This window comes from Apium graveolens, chromosome 10, assembly GCF_009905375.1.
Source record: "Apium graveolens cultivar Ventura chromosome 10, ASM990537v1, whole genome shotgun sequence".
Lineage (NCBI taxonomy): Eukaryota > Viridiplantae > Streptophyta > Magnoliopsida > Apiales > Apiaceae > Apium > Apium graveolens.
In genome coordinates, this window is record NC_133656.1 from 102,035,066 (window position 1) to 102,056,512 (window position 21,447).

A 21,447-nucleotide genomic window follows, 5' to 3' on the forward strand; every position below is an offset into this window, starting at 1 on the left:
TCCACACTGTGCCCGGCCTACAGAGAGTAGCATAAATCATATCCAAGTCGAAATTCTCAGCAGTCTTCTCATTCCAGTTCTCCTCCTCGGGCTTCCTCTCTCGCTGCCCAATCACACGGCGAATCACCGCTGGGTGATAATCAACCGTCAGCCCTCGGACCACAGAAAACCCATTCTTCTCGGCCTTCGCGTTCGCATAGAACTCGCGAACCACACTCATCGGCACTGCTTCGGGCGACTCATAAAAAGCTATCCACCCCTTCTCTGCAATCATAGGTAGCAACTCACCATCCCTCCCCGATGGCAAAAACCCTCTCTCATTTAGAATCGGCTTCCCCAAAAGCCTAGTGTACTCCTCCTCCGCAGCTCTGTCATTCAACCGAGGCCTCGCAGCAGTACCCCTCGTTGAATCAGCAGTAGGGACTGTGCTGCTACTATCAATAGTTCATGCTCTCTTGGGTGTCATTGAATCTTGAATAAAAGTGTTTAAGAACTGAGTATTTGTGTTTGGGAGAGAGTTTGAGTGTAGAAAGTTTGTGGGGGATATGTAGGATAGGTGTATGTATATATAGGATGTGAATTAGGTTAAAACTAGATTAGGAGTGGGGTTGAGGGATAAAATGATGGGGTAGTAGGAAAAAATCATGGGTTTATGGGCTAAAATTGATTTTTTTTATTTTTCTGATTTTTTTGATTTTTTTCTGAACTTAAAAAAAAAATTCTGGCAGTCGACCCCTGAGCGGGCGCTCAGCAGCTGAGCGGGCGCTCAGGGGGTCACTGGAAAAAAAAAATTCAGTCCCTTTTTTCTGATTTTTTTGTGTTTTTGGATAGGTTATTAACTTTTAAGGGTTTCTGTAACAACAAATCATGGGTTGCCTCCCACGCAGCGCTTCTTTTTCGTCATTAGCTTGACGTTGCGTACCTTTCTCAAGTAGTCAATAAAATGGCACTAACCACTTCTCGGTTTGCCATATCCCCATAGTAGTGCTTCAAACGCTGACCATTAACCTTGAATGCTTGGTCCGGATCATTCTCAAAAATTTCCACCGCTCCATGTGGAAACACAGTTTTGACAATAAAAGGTCCAGACCACCTTGATTTCAACTTCTCAGGAAAAAGTCAGAGACGAGAGTTGAATAAGAGAACTTGTTACCCCGTCACGAATAACTTAGGATGTAGCTTCCTATCGTGCCACCTCTTCACCTTTTCCTTGTACATTTTGTTATTCTCGTACACTTGAAGTCGGAATTCATCAAGTTCATTAAGCTGAAGCATTCTCTTCTTACCAGCTGTATTTAAATCCAGGTTCAACTTTTTCAACGCCCAGTAGGCCTTATGCTCAAGCTCCGCAGGTAAATGACATCCCTTACCTTACATCAGCTGAAACGGGGATATACCAAGTGGAGTTTTGTATGTTGTTCTGTAAGCCCAAACAGCTTCATCGAGCTTTAAAGACCAATCCTTCCTTGACGGACAAATAACCTTCTCTAGAATGCGCTTGATCTCTATGTTAGACACTTCCGCTTGACCATTTGTTTACGGATGATAGGAAGTAGCAACTCGATGATTCACATTATAACGCTGCATCATAGAAGTGAACTTACGGTTGCAGAAATGCGACCCTTCATCACTTATGATTACCCGAGGTGTTCCAAACCTTGTGAAAATCTGCTTATGAAGAAAATTCAGCACTGCCTTTGCATCATTTGTCGGTAGAGCTTTGACTTCTACCCATTTTGAGACATAATCGACTGCCATCAAGATGTACTGATTATTGCAGGATGAGACAAAAGGCCCCATGAAATCGATTCCCCAAACATCAAAGACCTCGACTTCAAGCATCACATTTAACGGCATCTCATCCTTTCTCGTCAAATTTCCCACTCTTTGGCAATTATCACACCTTAAAACAAACTGATGAGCATCCTTAAACAAAGTAGGCCAGAAAAAACCTGCTTGTAGAATACGAGCTGCCATCTTCTCACCACCATAGTGCCCACCATAAACTGTGGAGTGGCAGTCTCGTAATATCCCCTCCGTCTCACAGAACGGGATACATCTCCTCATGATCTGGTCAACTCCCTGTCTAAACAAATATGGTTCATCCCACATATACCACTTCACCTCATGCAGAAACTTCTTCTTTTGAGCTGAGGTCAAATTAGGAGGCATTATATTGCTGACAAGATAATTTACAATATCTGCAAACCATGGCTCTTCCTCCTGAACTGCGAACAACTACTCATCCGGAAAAGATTCATTGATCAATGTCTTATCTTGTGAAGTAGACTCGGGATTCTCCAACCTAGAAAGATGGTCAGCTACTTGATTCTCAGTACCTTTTCGATCCTTGATCTCTAACTCAAATTCCTGAAGTAAGAGCACCCAACGAATGAGTCTCGGCTTCGAATCCTTCTTGGAAACCAAATAGCGAATGGCCGCATAATTAGTGAATACTGTCACTTTTGTCCCAAGCAGATAAGATCAAAATTTCTCGAAATTAAAGACTATAGCCAAGAGCTCCTTCTCCGTAGTGGTGTAGTTCATTTGGGCCCCATTTAAGGTCTTACTCGCATAGTAGACCACATGAAAGAGATTCTTCTTGCGCTGTCCAAGAACTGCACCTACCGCATAATCACTTGCATCACACATCATCTCAAACGGCTCTCTCCAATCTGGTGTTGTAATAACTGGTGCAGTGATCAAACTCTTCTTGAGAGTCTCGAATGCCGACAAACAATCATCATCAAATTTGAAAGGCACATCTTTCTCAAGCAAGTTGCACAATGGCTTAGATATCTTTGAAAAGTCCTTGATGAACCGCCGATAAAAACCCGCATGACCAAGAAAACTACGGATTCCTTTCACAGAAATAGGTGGTGGAAGATTTTCAATGACTCCCACCTTGGCCTTGTCCACCTCTAGACCCTTGCTAGAGACCTTATGCCCAAGAATAATGCCTTCACGCACCATAAAATGACATTTCTCCCAATTGAGCACCAAATTAGTTTCCACGCACCTTTTGAGTACGGCACGAAGATTATTCAAACATTCATCATACGAATGTCCAAAGACGGAGAAGTCGTCCATGAACACCTCGACATTATTTCCAATCATGTCAGAGAATATCGCCATCATACATCTCTGAAAAGTGGCCGGTACACCACATAACCCAAACGAAACTCTTCGAAAAGCGAACGTGCCAAATGGACACGTGAATGTGGTCTTTTCCTGATCCTCTGGTGCAATACAAATCTGATTATACCCTGAATAGCCATCCAGAAGACAATAATACTCATGACCAGCCAACCTGTCAAGCATCAGATCAATGAATGGGAGAGGGAAGTGATCCTTCCTCGTGGCTTTGTTCAACTTTCAATAATCCATGCATACTCTCCATCCCGTAACTGTTCGAGTAGGGATGAGCTCGTTCTTATCATTTGCTACCACAATAATACCTCCTTTCTTAGGCACACATTGTACGGGGCTCACCCAAGAACTGTCAGAAATAGGATAAATGATGCCTGCATCCAGCCATTTCAGAATTTCTTTCTTCACCACCTCCTTCATGATAGGATTAAGTCTGCGCTGCTGCTCAACAGTTGGCTTACTACCTTCCTCTAGCAGAATTTTATGCATACAATATGAAGGGTTGATTCCCTTGATGTCTGTTATGGTCCATCCAATAGTTGATTTGAATTCTCTCAAAATCCTTAAGAGCTTGTCTTCCTCACTTCCTGAAAGGTCAGATGCAATAATAACAGGTAAAGTAGATGCATCACCTAAAAAAGCATACCTCGAGTATTCAGGTAATGGCTTGAGCTCCAAGGTAGGTGCTTCCTCTATTGATGGTTTGAGCTTTCCTTCAGCATTCTTGAGGTCAGCAGTACCAAGAGATTCAAACGGCATGTCCAGCTTTCGCTTCCAGGGAGAAGCATTCAGATATTGTAGTTGCTCGTTGCCATCTTCATCATCACTGTCAAAATCCCCCACTAAGGCTTTTTCCAATGCATCAGACATTAGCATGTGATCGAGTTCTGAAGTAACCGCAGAATCAATCACATCCACTTTTAAACACTCCTCGTCTTCTGTAGGGAATTTCATTGCCTTGAACACGTTGAAGGTCACATCCTGATCTTGTACCCGCATAGTAAGTTCACCTTTCTGCACATCTATCAAGGTACGACCAGTAGCCAAGAAAGGTCTTCCCAAGATTATGGGAATCTTCTTATCTTCCTCGAAATCCAGAATAACAAAATCTGCAGGAAAGAAGAGCTTATCCACCTTGACTAGCACATCCTCCACTATGCCCCTTGGGTAAGTAATAGAACGATCAGCCAATTGTAGAGACATGTAGGTGGGTTTTGGATCAGGCAAATCCAACTTTTTAAAGATCGACAACGGCATCAGATTGATGCTTGCTCCCAAATCACAAAGGCACTTGTCAAAAGTCAACTTGCCAATGGTGCAAGGAATGGTGAAGCTACCTGGATCTTTAAGCTTTGGAGGTAACTTTTGCTGCAGAACAGCGCTGCATTCTTCCGTTAGAGCAACGGTCTCAAGGTCATCCAGTTTCACCTTCCTTGAAAGAATACTCTTCATAAACTTCGCATAACTAGGCATTTGCTCCAGAGCCTCAGCGAAAGGTATATTGATGTGAAGTTTCTTGAACACCTCCAGAAACTTACCGAACTGTTTATCCAGCTTTTGCTGCTGCAATCTCTTAGGGAAAGGTGGTGGATGATAGAGCTGTTTCTCCCCTGTATTACCCTCAGGCAGAGTGTGTTCAACAATAGTCTTCCTTGGTTCCGCCGCTTTCTCCTTTTGCTTAGCTTCTTCATCTCTAACTTCAGATTCTCCTTCTTTTGCCTTTTCAGCATCAGCAACTTTCCCAGACCTTAAGGTAATAGCCTTGACTTGCTCTTTAGCTTCCTTCCTTCCTGGTACTTCTGTGTCACTGGGAAGTGTGCCAGGTTGACGATTGAGCACTGCATTGGCTATTTGACCGATTTGATTTTCCAAGGTCTTGATAAAAACCGCCTGACTCTTGCATAACAGCTTAAGTTCCTCAAAATCAGCACTAGTAGGTGCAGCTGCACTTCCCTGTTGAGGATATGATTGCCTTTGAGCATACTGCTGTGGTTGCTGGAATCCAGGTGGATTAAACTGTTTACTCACACCTTGCTGATATGGTGGCTGAATAACATTCTGATTATTACCCCAGCTGAAATTTGGATGATTTCTGTTGTTAGGATGATAAGTTGCTGGCACAGGCTGCTGTTGTCACTGATAATTATTCACATACTGAACAGATTCGTTGACAAGAGAACACTGATCCATAGCATGAGAACCTGCACAAAGCTCGCAGACCATAGCTATTTGATTAACTCCATATGTAGCTAGAGAATCAACCTTCATCGACAGCGCCTGGAGCTGCGCTGCAATAGCGGTGGCTGCATCGACTTCCAGAATACCTGCTACCTTCCCAGGCATCATCCTCTGAGTTGGGTTTTGATGCTCATTTGCAGCCATAGTTTTGATAAGATTATAAGCCTCAGTATAGCTTTTGGCCCATAAGGCGCCTCCAGCTGCTGCATCGAGTATGGGCCGAGATTGGGCCCCCAAACCATTATAGAAACCATTGATCACCATGCAATCGGGCATTCCATGATGTGGACACTTTCTCAACATTTCCTTGTAGCGTTCCCAAGCTTCACACATAGATTCTGTAGGTTGCTGCGCAAACTGAGTAAGAGCACTCCTCATAGCAGCAGTCTTTGCCATCGGATAAAACTTCACCAGAAACTTTTGCACAAGATCTTGCCAAGTAGTGATAGACCCAGCTGGTTCAGAATGTAACCAGTCCTTAGCTTTGTCCCTCAGTGAGAATGGGAAAAGCCTCAGCTTGATAGCCTCATCAATCACGCCATTATACTTGAAAGTGCTGCAGATCTCGACAAAATTCCTTATGTGCATGTTGGGGTCTTCAGTCGCAGCTTCTCCAAAAGAAACAGAATTCTGCACAATCTGAATAGTGCCCGGCTTGATTTCAAAGGTGTTAGCTTGAATAGCCGGATGAAGAATGCTTGACTGAATGTCATCAATTTTAGGTCGAGAAAAGTCCATAAGAGCTGGATCAGCTTGAACAATACGATCACCCATGATTACTGGTTCTTTCTGCTCAGTTCCTGAATCCGAATCTTCAAAATCTATCTTCTCCGGAATATCAAGAACTTCGTCTGTCTCCTCAGCTGTATCTAAAGTCCTCTTGCGAGTACGAGAACGAGTTTGCATAAACGCTCGCTTAAGTACCTGAAACACAACCAGAAATAATAAGTAACAACTACGTCATAATCACTGAGTCCTAATGACCAATGATGGTAAGTATATAAACTAAATAAATACGCCGAGTCCCCGGCAGCGGCGCCAAAAACTTGTTAGGGCGGAAACACGCGCTAAAAATACACGCAATTATACGCGTTCGCAAGGAATATAGAATACTTTCTAGTTCGTTCCCACAGAGACTCAGACTAATTATTGTTTAATTAAACTCACGCACCAACGTATGATTACTTCTCAATGTTAAGACACTAACACTTAGAATTGTTGACTAAATGTTAACTACAATTAATTACTTAGTTTATCACTTAAATAACACTTCAATTAACAATATTAAAACACTCATGAGATCACAACTTCATTACTACTTCCTTCAATAGTTATTGTTATTACCTTAGCATGTGATAGTGATGATATTAATCGAATAACACGAAACTGATAAAAGCCAACTTTCATTGTACTCATACCATTCTACCAAGCATCCACAATTAAGATAGAAGTTGAATAGGCATCAATTATGTTGAGTTCCTATATGTCTACAGAAATTGACAACATAACGATTTAAGCACAAGTTATTCCTTTTGATTACACAGGGCAAATAAAACTGTTAGAGTTACCCACTAATCATGCACATCATACATGAACCTATGCTAGCATGGCAAGTTCTAAATCTCAAGATCCACCGTCGCTTCACAAGAGATTAACACCCTATCTTATATGTTCGCGACGCACATAAGATGAATACGCACAACCACTACTAGATATCATACAATCATCACACACTAAGGTATTAAATAATTAACTAAAGAATTCCATAGCAAATCCGTTATGACCCCATGATCACGATTAGCCCATAATAGCACTTATCGTCATCATGGGTTCATATGAAATCATGATAAACAACACAAGAAAATAATAACTAAACTAATTATATTAAATCAGAGTACGTCACAAGAGTAATTAAGTTCAAAGTAAGAAAACTAGCATCCAACGTTACAACGAAATAAGAATCACAAGAAAATATGCTTCCTCTTCGTTGCTGTGTGCTAAAACGGTCTTCTTCCTTATCTCCTACGCTCCTTGCTTAATACAACGATCCAACCTCATGAAAACGTCTCCAAATCTACTTATATAATAGTCCCATAAAACTCAGATTACATAGAAGTGGAAGCCAAACAGAAGTAGAAGTCCTAAAATAAATTATCTTTTTTCCCGACCCTGCGCGGCCGCTCAGCATAGCTGAGCGGGCGCTCAGCATAGCTGAGCGGGCGCTCAGGACCCTACTGGAAAAATCCTGAGTTTGCTCTGTTTCTTCGCTGTAATCTGCCCATTTCCTTCCTCTCGTAATGGTGAACACATGCCAAGACTTATTCTTGATGATTACTCCTCTGAAATGCAACTAATACCCTGAAATGCATAAACACTAGAAAAACGCATCAAATACATAAAATACTTGATTTCAAGGCACCAATTTAAGCTATTTTAAGACGCTCTAAGTGGTATAAAATGCCACTTATCAGTTGTCTTTTGCTCTTTCTCACTACCCCCACATTTCCATCCTCACTTTATTTATTCTCATTATTGTCCTTTATAGACTCATGAGCTCGTTTAGACGTTGTAGGGGGTTCGTTTCCTGGATTGCAAGGAAACGTCGTCTCAAAAAATGAGGCATTCCTAGATTCCATAATCGTATTCTTCTGAATGTCAGGAATCTTGGAATCATATACGAGAAACCGATATGCAGTGCTATGTGGTGGATATCCGATAAAGATACAATCCACAGTCTTTGGACCAATCTTTACTTTCTTAGGTGTGGGACCAGTACCTTTGCCAGGTACCCCCACACTTTCAAGTGTTGGTAACTTGGTTTCTTTTTCTTCCACATTTCATAAGGACTTACATCCATATTCTTGCGCATAGTAATATTTAAAATATTATTCGCGCTTAAGATGGCTTCCCCCCACATCGACTGCGGAAGTCCAGAGTTTAGCAACATCACATTCATCATTTCTTTGAGAGTGCGATTCTTCCTCTCAGCCACTCCATTTGAATGAGGGGAGTATGGTGCAGTGACCTCATAGATTATACCATGTTGTGAATATAATTCCCCAAAGGGTTCAATATATTCACCTCCACGATCACTTCGTATCCTCCATGGTCATCTCCTTTCGCTTGTGCTTAAGGTAGTTCTTGAACATTTTCCATGCAGGTGGCAGCTTTTTAATCAGAGTAGCAACTTGAAAAGATTCACTAATGGTCATTCCTCCAGCATGAATTTCATGAATAATCACCTGCAGTTCTTGCATCTGACTGACCAAAGTCTTAGAATCTGTCATCTTATATTCAAGAAAACGGCCAACAGTCCACTTCTTTGCCCCAGCGTCCTCGATTTTATACTTATGGTCAAGTGACTCCCATAAGGCCTTAGCTGTTGGCTTCGAGCTATACACGTTATACAACGAGTTAGCTAAACAATTCAGCACATAATTCCGACATATATAGTCAGAGTGCTTCCAAGCATCCACATCATACAAAGTCTGCGTGTTGCTCTCACCAGTGAGCAATGGTACATCTTCCTTCAGGAAGCGATCCAGATGCAACGTGGTCAGATAGAAGTACATCTTTTGCTGCCAACGTTTGAAGTTCGTTCCGTTGAACTTCTCAGATTTTTCAACGTGTGCAGCAGACATAGTTGGCATAACATGTGCAGCAGGCACCACATGTGGGACAAATGGTACGTGTGTCTGTACTACAGGTGTATGCACACTAGTAGGCACCGCAGGTATAATCGGAGGAGTGAATCCTGCCGATATCTGTCCAAGAGGCACACTAAACTGTCAAATGATAGTGTGTCCCACAGGCACATGTCCCGAAGGCACATGTCCAACAGGTGTTTGACCTCCATCAGATACCACGATTTGTGCGTTAGGGTTAATCGCCTGCTGGTGAACCCCATCAGATCCAACGATCTGTGCGTTGGGATCAGCCGTCATGTTTATTGTATTGTTCACAGTGTTATCGTCTATAGATCTGTTACTCAACAAAACAGGCAGAGACAGATGTATTAGTCACATATATAAAATAATAATAGATTTAAGATTGTGAACCACAATCTGCGATTAATACAAACAAAATATACGAATAACAGAATAGACAATAAAAGGATATAATAAGATAAATTCTCGAGTCCAGCGTATACTGTCTCCTTAAAGCTATTACGGCTCTCACCGTATGTGCAAGTTCCGTAATTGAATCAGAATTATTATTTTGCCAAATCAATTATAATAATTCGTAATAAAAAATGAATTAAGAATTTAAGAGCCCAAACCCAGTGGAAATTAAATAATTATTCAGGCAGCCTGCGCGCATGTAGTTGTTGGGCCAATACATAAGTAACACATTTAAATACTACATAAGTGTTTTACTATATAAAGTTATGCATTCTCCTTTGCAAAATCAACGTGGGACTTTCACAAATTTTCACAACTAAGTGACTAACTTTGGATGATCATATCTCATCCATCTCTTAGTCATTTTGAGTGATTCAAAGTGTCTCGAAAAGCTCTCACGGAGGAAAACACGTTCCAAGTGTCACTTGTCGCGCGCACGCGACATTCGTCCACTCAAACTATGGCTCAAATTGACTCGACAATGTGGGGCTACTACCCACATTTTCCAACAATAGTAACCTGTAAGATAATATTGATTCATATATTTCTGGACTAGCTTGTAGCTTCTTATACTAATTGCTTCCATCAATTTCCTATCCGGTGTTGGTTTGGTGTGAACTGTGGTTGCATTGTATGACAAGGCTCCTGTTACCCCTATTTTATCGCAGAGAAGACCAAGCATATTACCGGTGACGTGCAGTTTGAAATATATGGCACTACGTTCTTGTCTATGTTATACAGTATTTCTTTTATGATCCTGGACATGTTGTCAACTTTAGTTCATTAGGTTCCACCAGAAGCAGTTGAGGTTATGGCTTGTCTGATTATTTGAAAAGGATTATTAACTCTATCCTAAAGTTTTTCTTCTGTGATTCCTAATATCAAGCTGTTCACTGAGCTAAATATTCGAAAGTATAGCTCTGTCACTGCTGTACTGCTGTACTATGCTAGAAGGTAACTCAAAAGCTCATAAAACTGTAGGTTGCTTCCCTGTTTTTTTTTGTGTACACAGAAGTATAGAGCAATGGTTCTGGTGTCTTTCATTTTTCATATTATAATATTCTCATGCATAACACATTCAATCGTGAATGCATCGAGAAAGACCAGCAAGATCATTAATTGGCATATACATTCATGCCTATAAGATTGAAGCAGTGTCTGATCGACTACAGAAGCTGAAGATGGCCTTGCTCCTTTAGGTATGCAACACAATCGTCAAACATCTCTTCCAGAGACTTGAACTTGAATCCCAAACTCCTCAATTTGGTGGTGTCCAACTCATAATATGGCCGATCAAGCTTCTCAAACCTATATAGTTTAGTGGATTAACACAAAGATTTGTGCATAAAAACAAGTAATCATTTCTAATATTAAGTAGATTAACAAACTTTCTAGGAATAGGTAGGGTTGGATATCGTGCAGACAAAAGGGATGTGAGCTCTTCATTGTCGACAACAGTTGAGCTACACAAGTAGCGGCCGTGGGCATCTTTGTGCTCATAGACAAGGATATGACAGAGAGCCACATCATCTATGTGTACATATCCCATCCTTCCATGGTATTGGAATCTTATCGTCTCCCCTTCAATTTTTTACTGAATAATTAGTTCATGTAAACACTAAAATCTAAAGAAACTGAATTACATATGCTATACTATACCATACTAGTATATGCATCTATATACCTTTAAGTAAGCCAAGAACATCAGCTGCAGTTGAACACAAATGTTGTGGCAAACTAGGTCCGATGACAAAGGAGGGAAGAACGGTAACCAGGTCAATGTTATTGTTGTTGCAGAACTCCCAAGCAGCCTTCTCTGCTAAGGTTTTCGATAAGGCATACCAAATCTGATATTGTTCACACAGTTCTACTGAACTCCAAGAGGACTCGTCCAGAGCTACATTCGGGCTACTAACATCTCTTGCTCTTACAGTTGACGAGGATGAGGTTAGAACCACACGCCTTAATGATGGATTCTTTTTGCAGGAACGAAGCACATTTAAAGTTCCATCGATTGCTGGTTTCAAGATTTCTGCCTAAATGGACACATTTTGTTGCAACTTAATTACAAATCAAGCAAGCAAAGCAGATGGGCATGCAGTATGTTGATATAATGCACAACCAGACACAAATATGCCTGCATAATACTAAATATGCATCATGCTAATTAGCAAAAAGAAAAAGCAATTATATGCAGCATGTTCATGCCTTGGGATCAGAGGTAGGGCGTCCAAGGACCGGAGAAGCAGTATGGAAGACACCGGCACAGCCAAAGATTGCACTATCAAAGCTGCCCTCCTCTGTTAGCTCTGCTTTTACTAGCTGAAGTCTGTCCTTGGCTCCTTCCAGCTTCCACAGATGAGCAAGTTTCTTATCATCATCTGAATTTATAAAAATGTAATTCAGGTATTATTTCTGCATATGGGAACTTAATAATCCTGCTAAGTCCGCCTCCTAACACTAAAGTTTTTGACGAGAACTGGTAAGTGAACGTAGTATGAGAGTAACAGTGATGATGTATATAGTGAAAGGGAATATATAAGTAATAACCTGGATCTCTTACAGTCCCAATGACATGATAACCAGACAGGAGTAAGCGCTTGATGAGCCATGAAGCCAGAAAGCCAGATGCACCAGTCACACATACTTTCCCTTTCATCATATTCTTAATACTTGTTATTTGTTAAATACCTGTTTCTTCCTTAACACATGCATTTATAGATTGTTTGGCTCTGAAGGTTATATGTAGATCAATGTACATATTTATATAATCTCACACATCAAGTACATGATACAAGCTTTCATTTTTTTTAATAAGTTTTTGGTTTGGAGGTGGGAGGAATTAGCTAGGAAGAATGTAGGAAAGGTAAGTCATCATATACTTGTGATGGGGAATTTTTAATGCTCTACATATACTATAATTCCTGATTAGTGACCGCCAAAGAGGCTGTGAACTTATCATCAACTTGTAGTCATTATTTTGAGGTCGGTAAATGCAAAGATTCATATCACCGAGATAATGACTGGTCTGCTATAAATAAAAACAGATAAAATTAAGGTGATACAAATTTGATCAACAATTACAAAAACCTCATTTGTAATGCTAGAGGTAAAAAAATGTGTGTTTATTTTTTTTCAATTTTTACAAGTAAAAAAACACGTACTTAAACATGTGTACTTTGTTATTCCCTCATTTTTTTTGAATAAAAGTTTAAACATAACACTTTTATTTAAAAAAAATTAAAAAAATATTATGAAACTATACTTTAAACGAGTATTAAAAAATATGCCGAAAAATAACGTAAACAATTCAGTGGGACGGATGGAGTATTTTTTTAAAAAAAGATTAATACATATCTCTCAAATGTGTTTTTTGATGCTAATATTTCTCAAATATGTAGTATGTTGATATTTTAGACGAACTCATAATTTTCCGTAAACGAATAAGATCTTAACCGGCTGAACTAATGAGGAGGAGTTAATAATTATGATCACAATTAACCAAACTCACAGCAAATACACTGGGTACACTTAGTATATTCAGTTAATCGAATGGAAAAATGGAAACTATTTTTTTTAATTGGGTTTGATAATATAATAGCAACACACAAAAAAAGAGGAGAAAAAGAGAGGAATCAGGAAAATGGTAAGGTGTTAATTAAATATTGCGATTGATTGTATCCCAAAATTTTAAGTAGCTTAATTATTGTAAATTTGATTCAAAGTGATAATCGATTAATTTTATTTGATTATTCTGTTAAATTCGAAAACTGAAAATAGTCAAAACTGAAAAATGATAAAAGGGAGGGTATAGCTTATTTTGGACTTCAATATGATAACTAAAACTTTTTATTTAGCTCACAAATCATGATGAAATATGGCTTTAATTCTTCCTAAGTGAGTTATTTCAAAGAATCAAAACGTGATTTTATCATAATTTAGTGAGTCAAATACACAATTTCACTAATCATATTAAAGTCTAAAATGTGCTATACCTTCATGTATTATCATTTTACAATTTCAGCTAATTTCAATTTTCAGCGTGAACGAGATGATCAAATTAAAATAATTTATGATTATTTTTAATAAAATTTAAAATAATTAATCTATTTAAATTTTGTGAACGCATTTCGCGGCTTGACCAAAAGGCAAGGAGCACGGAGGGAGGGGGCAGTGGTCAGCACTAATAATCTACTAGGAGTACAACTAGACTCCAAATCATAGCCAACACATAGCTTCAGTTGAGACACGCTTACATACAACATTCATTCACATACATACATAATATACATAGACCATTGTTTTCTTTTTACATTCAATTCAGCCACCATCTTTGAATTGTCAATCCGTTTGATCTCTTCTCTCCCTCTCCCCAGGAACATCTCACCGTCGTCAACTTCCCCCCTTCCACTGCGTTGATATTTCTACTACTTTCTTCCCTTCCGGTACTCTCTCTCTCTCTCTCTCTCTCTCTCTCCCTCTCTCTCTCCCTCTCTCCAGTATTATCATTATTGTTTCTACTTTTCCAATACATGCTTACTACTACTTGTTGCTGTCGTTTACTGTTTAATTTTACTCCCTCTCTCTCTCTCTCTCTCTCATATTAGTCTTGAATACTCTACGGATCTGATCTAACTTGTTGTTTCAATTCCTTCCTCACTAAACTAGTCTAGACTAGATAACTTGTTTAACTCAATACTGTACACATTTCATTCCAAAGTTTCAGTTTTTACCGTGTATAATAAACATGCTCTTATTGTTGTCTTGACTAGAAGCACCTTGATGAAGATTAAGCTATTTCTAGAGGATTTGTGATTGTTTCATGGGCAATACTTGCCGTGGATCTTTCGGAGTAAAACAATACCAGCACGGGGGCCTTAATCACCCCCAAGATCGTTCCAACTCCAACCACACCGACACCAATAACAACTCTGCTCACTCTATTAACTCACCTACCACTGTAACACCTCAACAATTTCTAAAGGACAAAGATTCCCCCATTCCCGACAATAATCACAAGCACAATAATTTACCAATACCACTTGGTAGCCCTAAAAAGGAAACCACGATGAACCGTAGCAGCAACAACCTGTCTTCTTATGTCTTGGGTCACGTCACTCCTAATATTCGTGATCTTTACACTCTTGGACGTAAATTAGGACAAGGCCAGTTTGGAACCACTTATTTATGCACCGAGAATACCACGGGAACTGAATATGCTTGTAAATCTATCTCCAAGAGAAAGCTGATATCACGAGAAGATGTGGAGGACGTTAGGAGGGAGATTCAGATAATGCACCACTTGGCTGGTCACAACAATATTGTGACCATTAAGGGTGCCTATGAGGACCATTTATATGTCCATATTGTCATGGAACTCTGTAACGGGGGTGAGTTGTTTGATAGGATCATTCAAAGAGGACACTATAGTGAGAGGAGGGCTGCTGAATTGACAAAGATTATTGTAGGCGTGGTTGAGTCATGCCACTCACTCGGGGTTATGCATAGAGATCTAAAGCCCGAGAATTTTTTGTTAGTCAACAAGGATGATGATTTCTCTCTCAAGGCAATTGATTTTGGACTCTCAGTTTTCTTCAAGCCAGGTATATGATAAGCAATTGAGTTTATATATATTTTTGGCTGTATTACATTATCCACATTTCATGAAGATGTTCGGTACACATGTCAGTTCCACTTAAATACTAACTTTTACCAATACTTAATATTGTTTCAGGTCAGATCTTCAATGATGTGGTTGGAAGCCCATATTATGTTGCTCCTGAGGTGCTTTTGAAGCACTACGGGCGAGAAGCAGATGTATGGACAGCAGGGGTTATATTATATATACTGCTAAGTGGCGTGCCCCCATTCTGGGCAGGTATGCATATAATTTAGACCAAAACTCAGGATCAACATATGACTGATGGACTGAAACTTCTACTCCCTTTGTTGATGTAGAAACCCAGCAGGGGATATTTGATGCGGTTTTGAAGGGAGACATTGATTTTGAATCAGACCCTTGGCCCGTGATTTCTGATAGTGCGAAGGATCTCATTCGAAAGATGTTATGCTCAAGACCTTCTGATCGATTGACTGCTCACGAAGTCTTATGTATGTTTTTGTTGTCTGCTAAAAGTATCCAATCTTATTCTATTTCATCGGGATCAGCATTTGTAAATTTCTGTCCATGTGTCGGTTATCTAATAATTTGCGACACAGTAATGCAGCCAAGTTAGACATTTTTTCCATTCTTTTTCCTTACACTCTTACAAATGATATAATTGTGTTGATTAATTGGTTGACATAATACATGTGTGACGTAAGAGTGAAAAATTGTTGATTCCAGATTTTATGGCAGTGCCACTGCCATTCCAACTGTTTTAGTAATATGTTCCATATCCCATATGTAGCTAGTGACCTTGTTAAGTTTTCTATAATTAGATCATTGTACAGTTTTATGGTACTTTTCAATAGTTATTTTTTTATAATTAAGTAGAGTACTGGGAACAACATTTTTGTTTGTTTACATTAAAATCTATCCAAATCTTCAGCAATGTCCATTATAAACTAAATGCAGTGGCAGCAAGTTGATCGCATGCATTGTAACATGCAATTATGCATTTTGTATCGTTGAAGAGTACAGTAGTGACAAAGTTAAATTTATATATTTATCAGTTTATGTATATGTTCAATCGAGCTCATTGCTTTACCGTTCATGTTTGTTTCATTCATTAAATATAATGTAGGTCATCCTTGGATATGCGAAAATGGAGTTGCACCTGATAGATCCTTGGATTCAGCTGTACTATCTCGACTCAAACAATTTTCTGCAATGAATAAGCTGAAGAAGATGGCTTTACGGGTATGTAGATAATAAGCACGAGCATTTACGTTTAACGCAAGGATAATGTAATGGAGTGACATTTGCACTTCTTTATATAGTGGTGTTTATATGTTCATGTCTTCATGATGCCTCGAGTCCTCTCTAGTCTAATTTTTCCTGACCGACTAACAAACTTATGTGCAGAAGTTTAGACACTTAATCATCCATGTCTCATGTAGTGGAATATTTATTGCATGCATGTTCTGTCAGGTGACAAAATTTTTGCTCTAGAAGAAGCCTATTTCATCGTGTCTGCACTCTGCAGGTTATAGCTGAAAGTTTATCAGAGGAGGAAATTGCTGGTTTGAAAGAAATGTTCAAGGCAATGGATACTGATAACAGTGGTGCAATTACATTTGATGAACTCAAGGCTGGTTTAAGAAAATATGGTTCAACCTTGAAGGATACAGAGATACGTGACCTTATGGATGCGGTAAGATTTTGTTTAAGAAAGTATTATAATTGGTTTTCCTTCTGAAATAATAAGTTAGGGCTCTAAAAATTGAACTGAAATTGTAGATTAGGAAATCACAGGTTTAGTCAAATCTTAAGTACGACAGATTTTGGGGGAGAAGTATGAGCAGGAATGGGTTGGATATTAGTGAAGTCTATAAGAGCGTCAGATCATTTTATATATCATTTACAACAGACAATTACTGTACTTGATGACATCAGTCTTGCATCTATAACGTCTGTACTCACGCATCTCATGCTATGCATAACTATCTAGATAGTAATTGGTAACAACAATACTTTTTCTGCGGGTAGCAGCCAGATACTACTATAACTTCCTTGGTGTCTGAAATAATATGTTGGGGCTCTAAAAATTGAACTGAAATTGTAGATTAGGAAATCACAGGTTTAGTCAAATCTTAAGTGCGGCAAATTTTGGGGGAGAAGTATGAGCAGGAACGGGTTGGATATTAGGGAAGGCTATAAGAGCCTCAGATCATTTTATGTATCATTTACAACAGACAATTATTGTACTTAATGAGTCTCGCATCTATAACGTCTGTACTCACGCATCTCACGCTATGCATAACTATCTAGATACTAATTGGTAATAACAATACTTTTTCCGTGAGTAGCAGCCAGATACTACTATAACTTCCTTGGTGTCCGACGATTTCCTTTCCAAGGTAGTACCATAGCCATTGCTTATCCCCGGTTGTGTTAAATGCTTTTTCTCTGTAATACAATCCCGCCCTGATTTTTAAAGATATTCGCTTTCTTGACTCATATTTGGGCATATGATCAAACATGTCCTAGCCATAAAAAAAAATTAAGTCCTATGTCCTCCATCCTTAACGATCCAGAAGCTCTCCTCTGTCATGCACATCCACCCAGATCTTCTAATGATTGCTTGAGTGTTAATTTGTTGATTCATGATTATCCATTTATTGTTTCATGAGTGGCCATGATTGAAACCTGGCCCTTCAGTTTTACAGATTATGAAGGAAGTTTTGCTTTTTAAAAATGTCTAAATAGAAAACAGGTGGATCCTATTCTGACAATTCACCCCACATATTCCACTTTCCAACACACAGACAGAACCTTTCTTCTGAAATTACTCTTATTATCAACGTTGGTTTTCCACCAAACATCATTCTTTGGATGCATCACTTAAACTTATGGACGCTGCTTTGCTGCCTCCTAATTGTCGCGTTTCTTTGAAACATATTTACTACACCGGAGTTATTTAAAATGTTATTCATCATATTTTTAGCTTATGACTTCAGTAGCTAATCTGCTTTGTGAACTGCTACATCTGTGCTAGGTATATTGCAAATGTACCAAGACAAATTTTAAGGTTCCAGGCATAGGTTAGTGCCTTTCAGATATGTAACTTTAAGACGATGTCAATGGCATGTTGCACATTTCGTAATATCTTTCCACAGTTCTTTAATATTAAGCAGTAATTTGATTGCTGCCGTCTTCATTCTGGCCCACTTTGTTTGCGGCGAGTCTGGCAATTTTAAATTTGTCAATTGACAATTTTTTAAAATTAAAACTAACAAAAAAAGAAATAAAAAGTGGAAACAGGAAAGCAGTTGCACGTGGGGAGCTAGTAAGCACTAATCTACTACAACTAGAATCCAAAGTAGAAAACAAAACGGATACATACTGACATACATACATAGAACGGATACGTACTGGCATACATACATAGACCGTCGTCAAATACAGCGATCCATCTTTGACTTGTAAATAACTCCGCATTCCTTAGTGATGCAAAAAAATAAGAGATCTTGATTAGTGGAGAACTTTTTCTCAAATTTAGGTTGATGATTTAACTTAATAAATCTAAGCCTTCTTGTCTATCTTCTCAGTTCCAAGTTCCAACTTTAGAGGTTGTGGACCTAAATTTCTTTTGCTCATCAGGACTCTCAGGATAAAATGAGATAATACTACCCTTGGACGTTAATGAAAAGATTCTTCTTCCCAAAATGATAAACATCACAACTGAATAGCCAAGTTTGTTGACCGAGTAAGCTGTGATTGACATTCACAGGGACAACATCACATTAATCACCAGTCTTTTTGGTGAGTAAAAAGAACTGAGCAACATTAAGATACCAATATTGAAGTTGCCAATCCAAGCAACATGATGGCTTCAGATGGGATCTATAAGAATATAGAACGAAGGAAGAAGTTCCTTTAAATCAGCCCAGTCATCAACCATTAGTTTAAAGTATTATCAACATTATTATTATCTTTCTTGCATGCTACACCCAACATGGTGATTAGTTCTGGTGGGACATTTGATGTGCTTTATACCCCTTTCCCTCGCATCAAAAGAAATGACCACCATTATCAGCCTTCTCGAATTATAATTATACGGCGATTCAGTCGTGCGAGGGTGGTTGAGTATTCTCCTTAGCGCCTCTTTTAGTTGAATATCAACTTTCTTAGTAGTATGGTAGTTTAGATATTTTTGATATCCGATGCAATTTTAAGAGCATTAATTCCACACTGTATGGAGCATATCTATCTTCTTATAGTAAATCTAAGCCCAGATATAAGCCACGTGATGATAGGGATCGTCAACAATCTGACTCTGTACTTCATCAAATTTCTGCATATACTCTACCATTGTAAATGTCCCTTGCCTTAAATTAGCAAGTTCTTCAGAAAGTCTGTCCACACACCGCACAGGATGTAAAACAACAACATTTCCTTATTTGAAATTGGTATGTTACACTACTAGGTCATAAATGACAAGTAAAAGCAAATTAATAAATAAATGCAAAAAAGTAAATATGTCGGAAGTAAGTTGAAAATATCAATTAAACTAAAAAAAATAAAAAGCTATATCATCTCACAAAATTTAAAGGAGAGAGGAGGAAATTCAGTGGATCATGTTATAGTTTTGATACTTTGTTCGATGAACAAAATAGCGCACGCGTATTTGTTTTTTGGCTCCTCCCAAAAGGCCTCATATTGATGACATTAGCATCGGTTATTTTAACACAATTGTTCCTTATATTCAAGACCATTGTCCCTTGACTTCCTCGATGTGGGGCTTGGGATGACACTCCTACACTAACAACTATGTAGTTAAATTGCTGACTAAATACGCATTAGTACGATGTACTCTACTAGCACCACAGACATGTACTGTGTTCTAGATGGGACTAGTAAAATTGGGCGAGATGATAATTTGACAATTCAAAGTTTACATAAAAGAAGTTAAATACCTGGTACAAGCTTAATAGCTTTGCGATCTGAGTAGGTGGTCTTGTCTGAGAATGGCTTGTCTTTGTGGTGATGAATGTTTGTATAATGTTCATTCGTTGAGGTATAATAATCCTCGAATTTTCGTTTAGGTGTAATGTTTGTATAATTTTGTTAATCATAGAAAGCACAAAATATTATTTGTATAGTTTAGAATGCTGTTTTAGATGGAATTTCTGATATTATTTTAAAATGAAAAATGTCACTGCTATCCCTCTCCGTTCTTCATGTAAATTACTTACAATGGCACTTATGGCAACTTGCCATGCCTCTGTTTGCAAATTTAGCAGGTATGAAGTATAATTGATTCTCATATAATTGGAGACTTTGATAAAAGAGTTCTTATGGATAGTTTTGCTGTAAATGTCAGTACATTCTGAATCATCTGAATAGTTAATTTACTTTTCAGGCTGATGTAGATAATAGTGGGACTATAGACTATGGAGAATTTGTAGCAGCAACACTTCATTTGAACAAACTTGACCGCGAGGAACATCTCGTGGCTGCATTTAGGTATTTTGACAAAGATGGCAGTGGTTATATTACAGTTGATGAGCTACAGCAAGCTTGGGCAGAACATAACATGACTGATGTTTTCCTCGAAGACATTATTAAAGAAGTTGATCAAGATAATGTAAGTTCAAATACTTTAATGAAACTAATTTTTTTTAAAAATATTGGTAGCGTTTGTTTTATTTAAGTAGGTTGTTATCAGTAACAGAAAGGGATTACTTGACCTTACTGAATAAGCCACCTCTTAGTCTATTCTGGGTGATTATGTAATCCGAATTTAAATCTGGAGGCTATATGGGAAAAATGATATCAAATTTTTTATTTAATTTCCTGTAAATGTAGAAAGAATAATCAGAATTGGGTGTTATCTATAATCTGCTGTATGTATTTTTCCAGGATGGGAGGATTGATTACGGTGAGTTTGTTGCTATGATGCAAAAAGGCAATGCAGGAATCGGAAGACGGACCATGCGTAATAGTTTGAATATGAGCATGAGAGATGCACCCGGAGCTCATAGTTGATATAAATTGCACACCATCCTTATTTTGCTGCTGCAAATAATGCAGGTTGTACAGCAAGGACATGTCGGAGGTTCCACGGCTAAGTTAAAAGATTTCTGGATGCTTGCATCTACTTTATCAATTTGTGTGTAGAGTTTTTGAATATTTGAAATTATTGATCTGTAACTTGATGACATGTGAATTCATAAACTATACAAGCTGCTACTGGATGAAGATGTTTCCCACTTTAGTTGTAGTGAATGCAGAAGTTTCAATTATTGATCAATCGTAGATATTTTCTTTTTA

At 38.6% G+C, this 21,447-nt stretch overlaps 2 protein-coding genes and 1 non-coding gene across 3 annotated transcripts; 2 read left to right on the plus strand and 1 right to left on the minus strand.

Annotated features, from left to right (window-relative positions):
• Positions 1 to 5,662: 5,662 nt before the first annotated feature.
• Positions 5,663 to 5,769, plus strand: LOC141694901 (small nucleolar RNA R71). The gene has a single exon (XR_012564180.1). It is a non-coding gene; the product is annotated as a small nucleolar RNA R71 (small nucleolar RNA).
• Positions 5,770 to 10,464: 4,695 nt separating this feature from the next.
• On the minus strand, positions 10,465 to 12,238 carry LOC141693732 (tetraketide alpha-pyrone reductase 1). The gene is made up of 5 exons (XM_074498893.1): positions 12,060 to 12,238; positions 11,718 to 11,890; positions 11,194 to 11,545; positions 10,898 to 11,090; positions 10,465 to 10,817 (listed from the first exon to the last, which is right to left on the minus strand). The coding sequence occupies exons 1-5, from the start codon at positions 12,169 to 12,171 to the stop codon at positions 10,676 to 10,678; spliced, it is 972 nt and encodes a 323-aa protein (XP_074354994.1). The 5' UTR covers positions 12,172 to 12,238; the 3' UTR covers positions 10,465 to 10,675.
• A 1,503-nt stretch (positions 12,239 to 13,741) lies between these two features.
• On the plus strand, positions 13,742 to 21,447 carry LOC141693731 (calcium-dependent protein kinase 26). The gene is made up of 8 exons (XM_074498892.1): positions 13,742 to 13,954; positions 14,282 to 15,112; positions 15,244 to 15,387; positions 15,468 to 15,620; positions 16,256 to 16,371; positions 16,658 to 16,825; positions 20,537 to 20,761; positions 21,037 to 21,447. Exons 2-8 carry the CDS (start codon positions 14,332 to 14,334, stop codon positions 21,160 to 21,162), a joined length of 1,713 nt encoding a protein of 570 aa, XP_074354993.1. The 5' UTR covers positions 13,742 to 13,954; positions 14,282 to 14,331; the 3' UTR covers positions 21,163 to 21,447.

What these genes read in the sequence shown, in the direction of transcription:
- LOC141693732 (XM_074498893.1), bottom strand. Translation starts at nt 12,171, where the DNA reads ATGATGAAAGGGAAAGTATGTGTGACTGGTGCATCTGGCTTTCTGGCT. An exon ending in TGGGACTGTAAGAGATCCAG is followed by an intron (nt 11,891 to 12,059) that starts GTTATTACTTAT and finishes TTATAAATTCAG; the next exon opens with ATGATGATAAGAAACTTGCT. An exon ending in GCCCTACCTCTGATCCCAAG is followed by an intron (nt 11,546 to 11,717) that starts GCATGAACATGC and finishes GTGTCCATTTAG; the next exon opens with GCAGAAATCTTGAAACCAGC.
- LOC141693731 (XM_074498892.1), top strand. Translation starts at nt 14,332, where the DNA reads ATGGGCAATACTTGCCGTGGATCTTTCGGAGTAAAACAATACCAGCAC. An exon ending in CTCAGTTTTCTTCAAGCCAG is followed by an intron (nt 15,113 to 15,243) that starts GTATATGATAAG and finishes ATATTGTTTCAG; the next exon opens with GTCAGATCTTCAATGATGTG. An exon ending in AAGAAGTTGATCAAGATAAT is followed by an intron (nt 20,762 to 21,036) that starts GTAAGTTCAAAT and finishes GTATTTTTCCAG; the next exon opens with GATGGGAGGATTGATTACGG.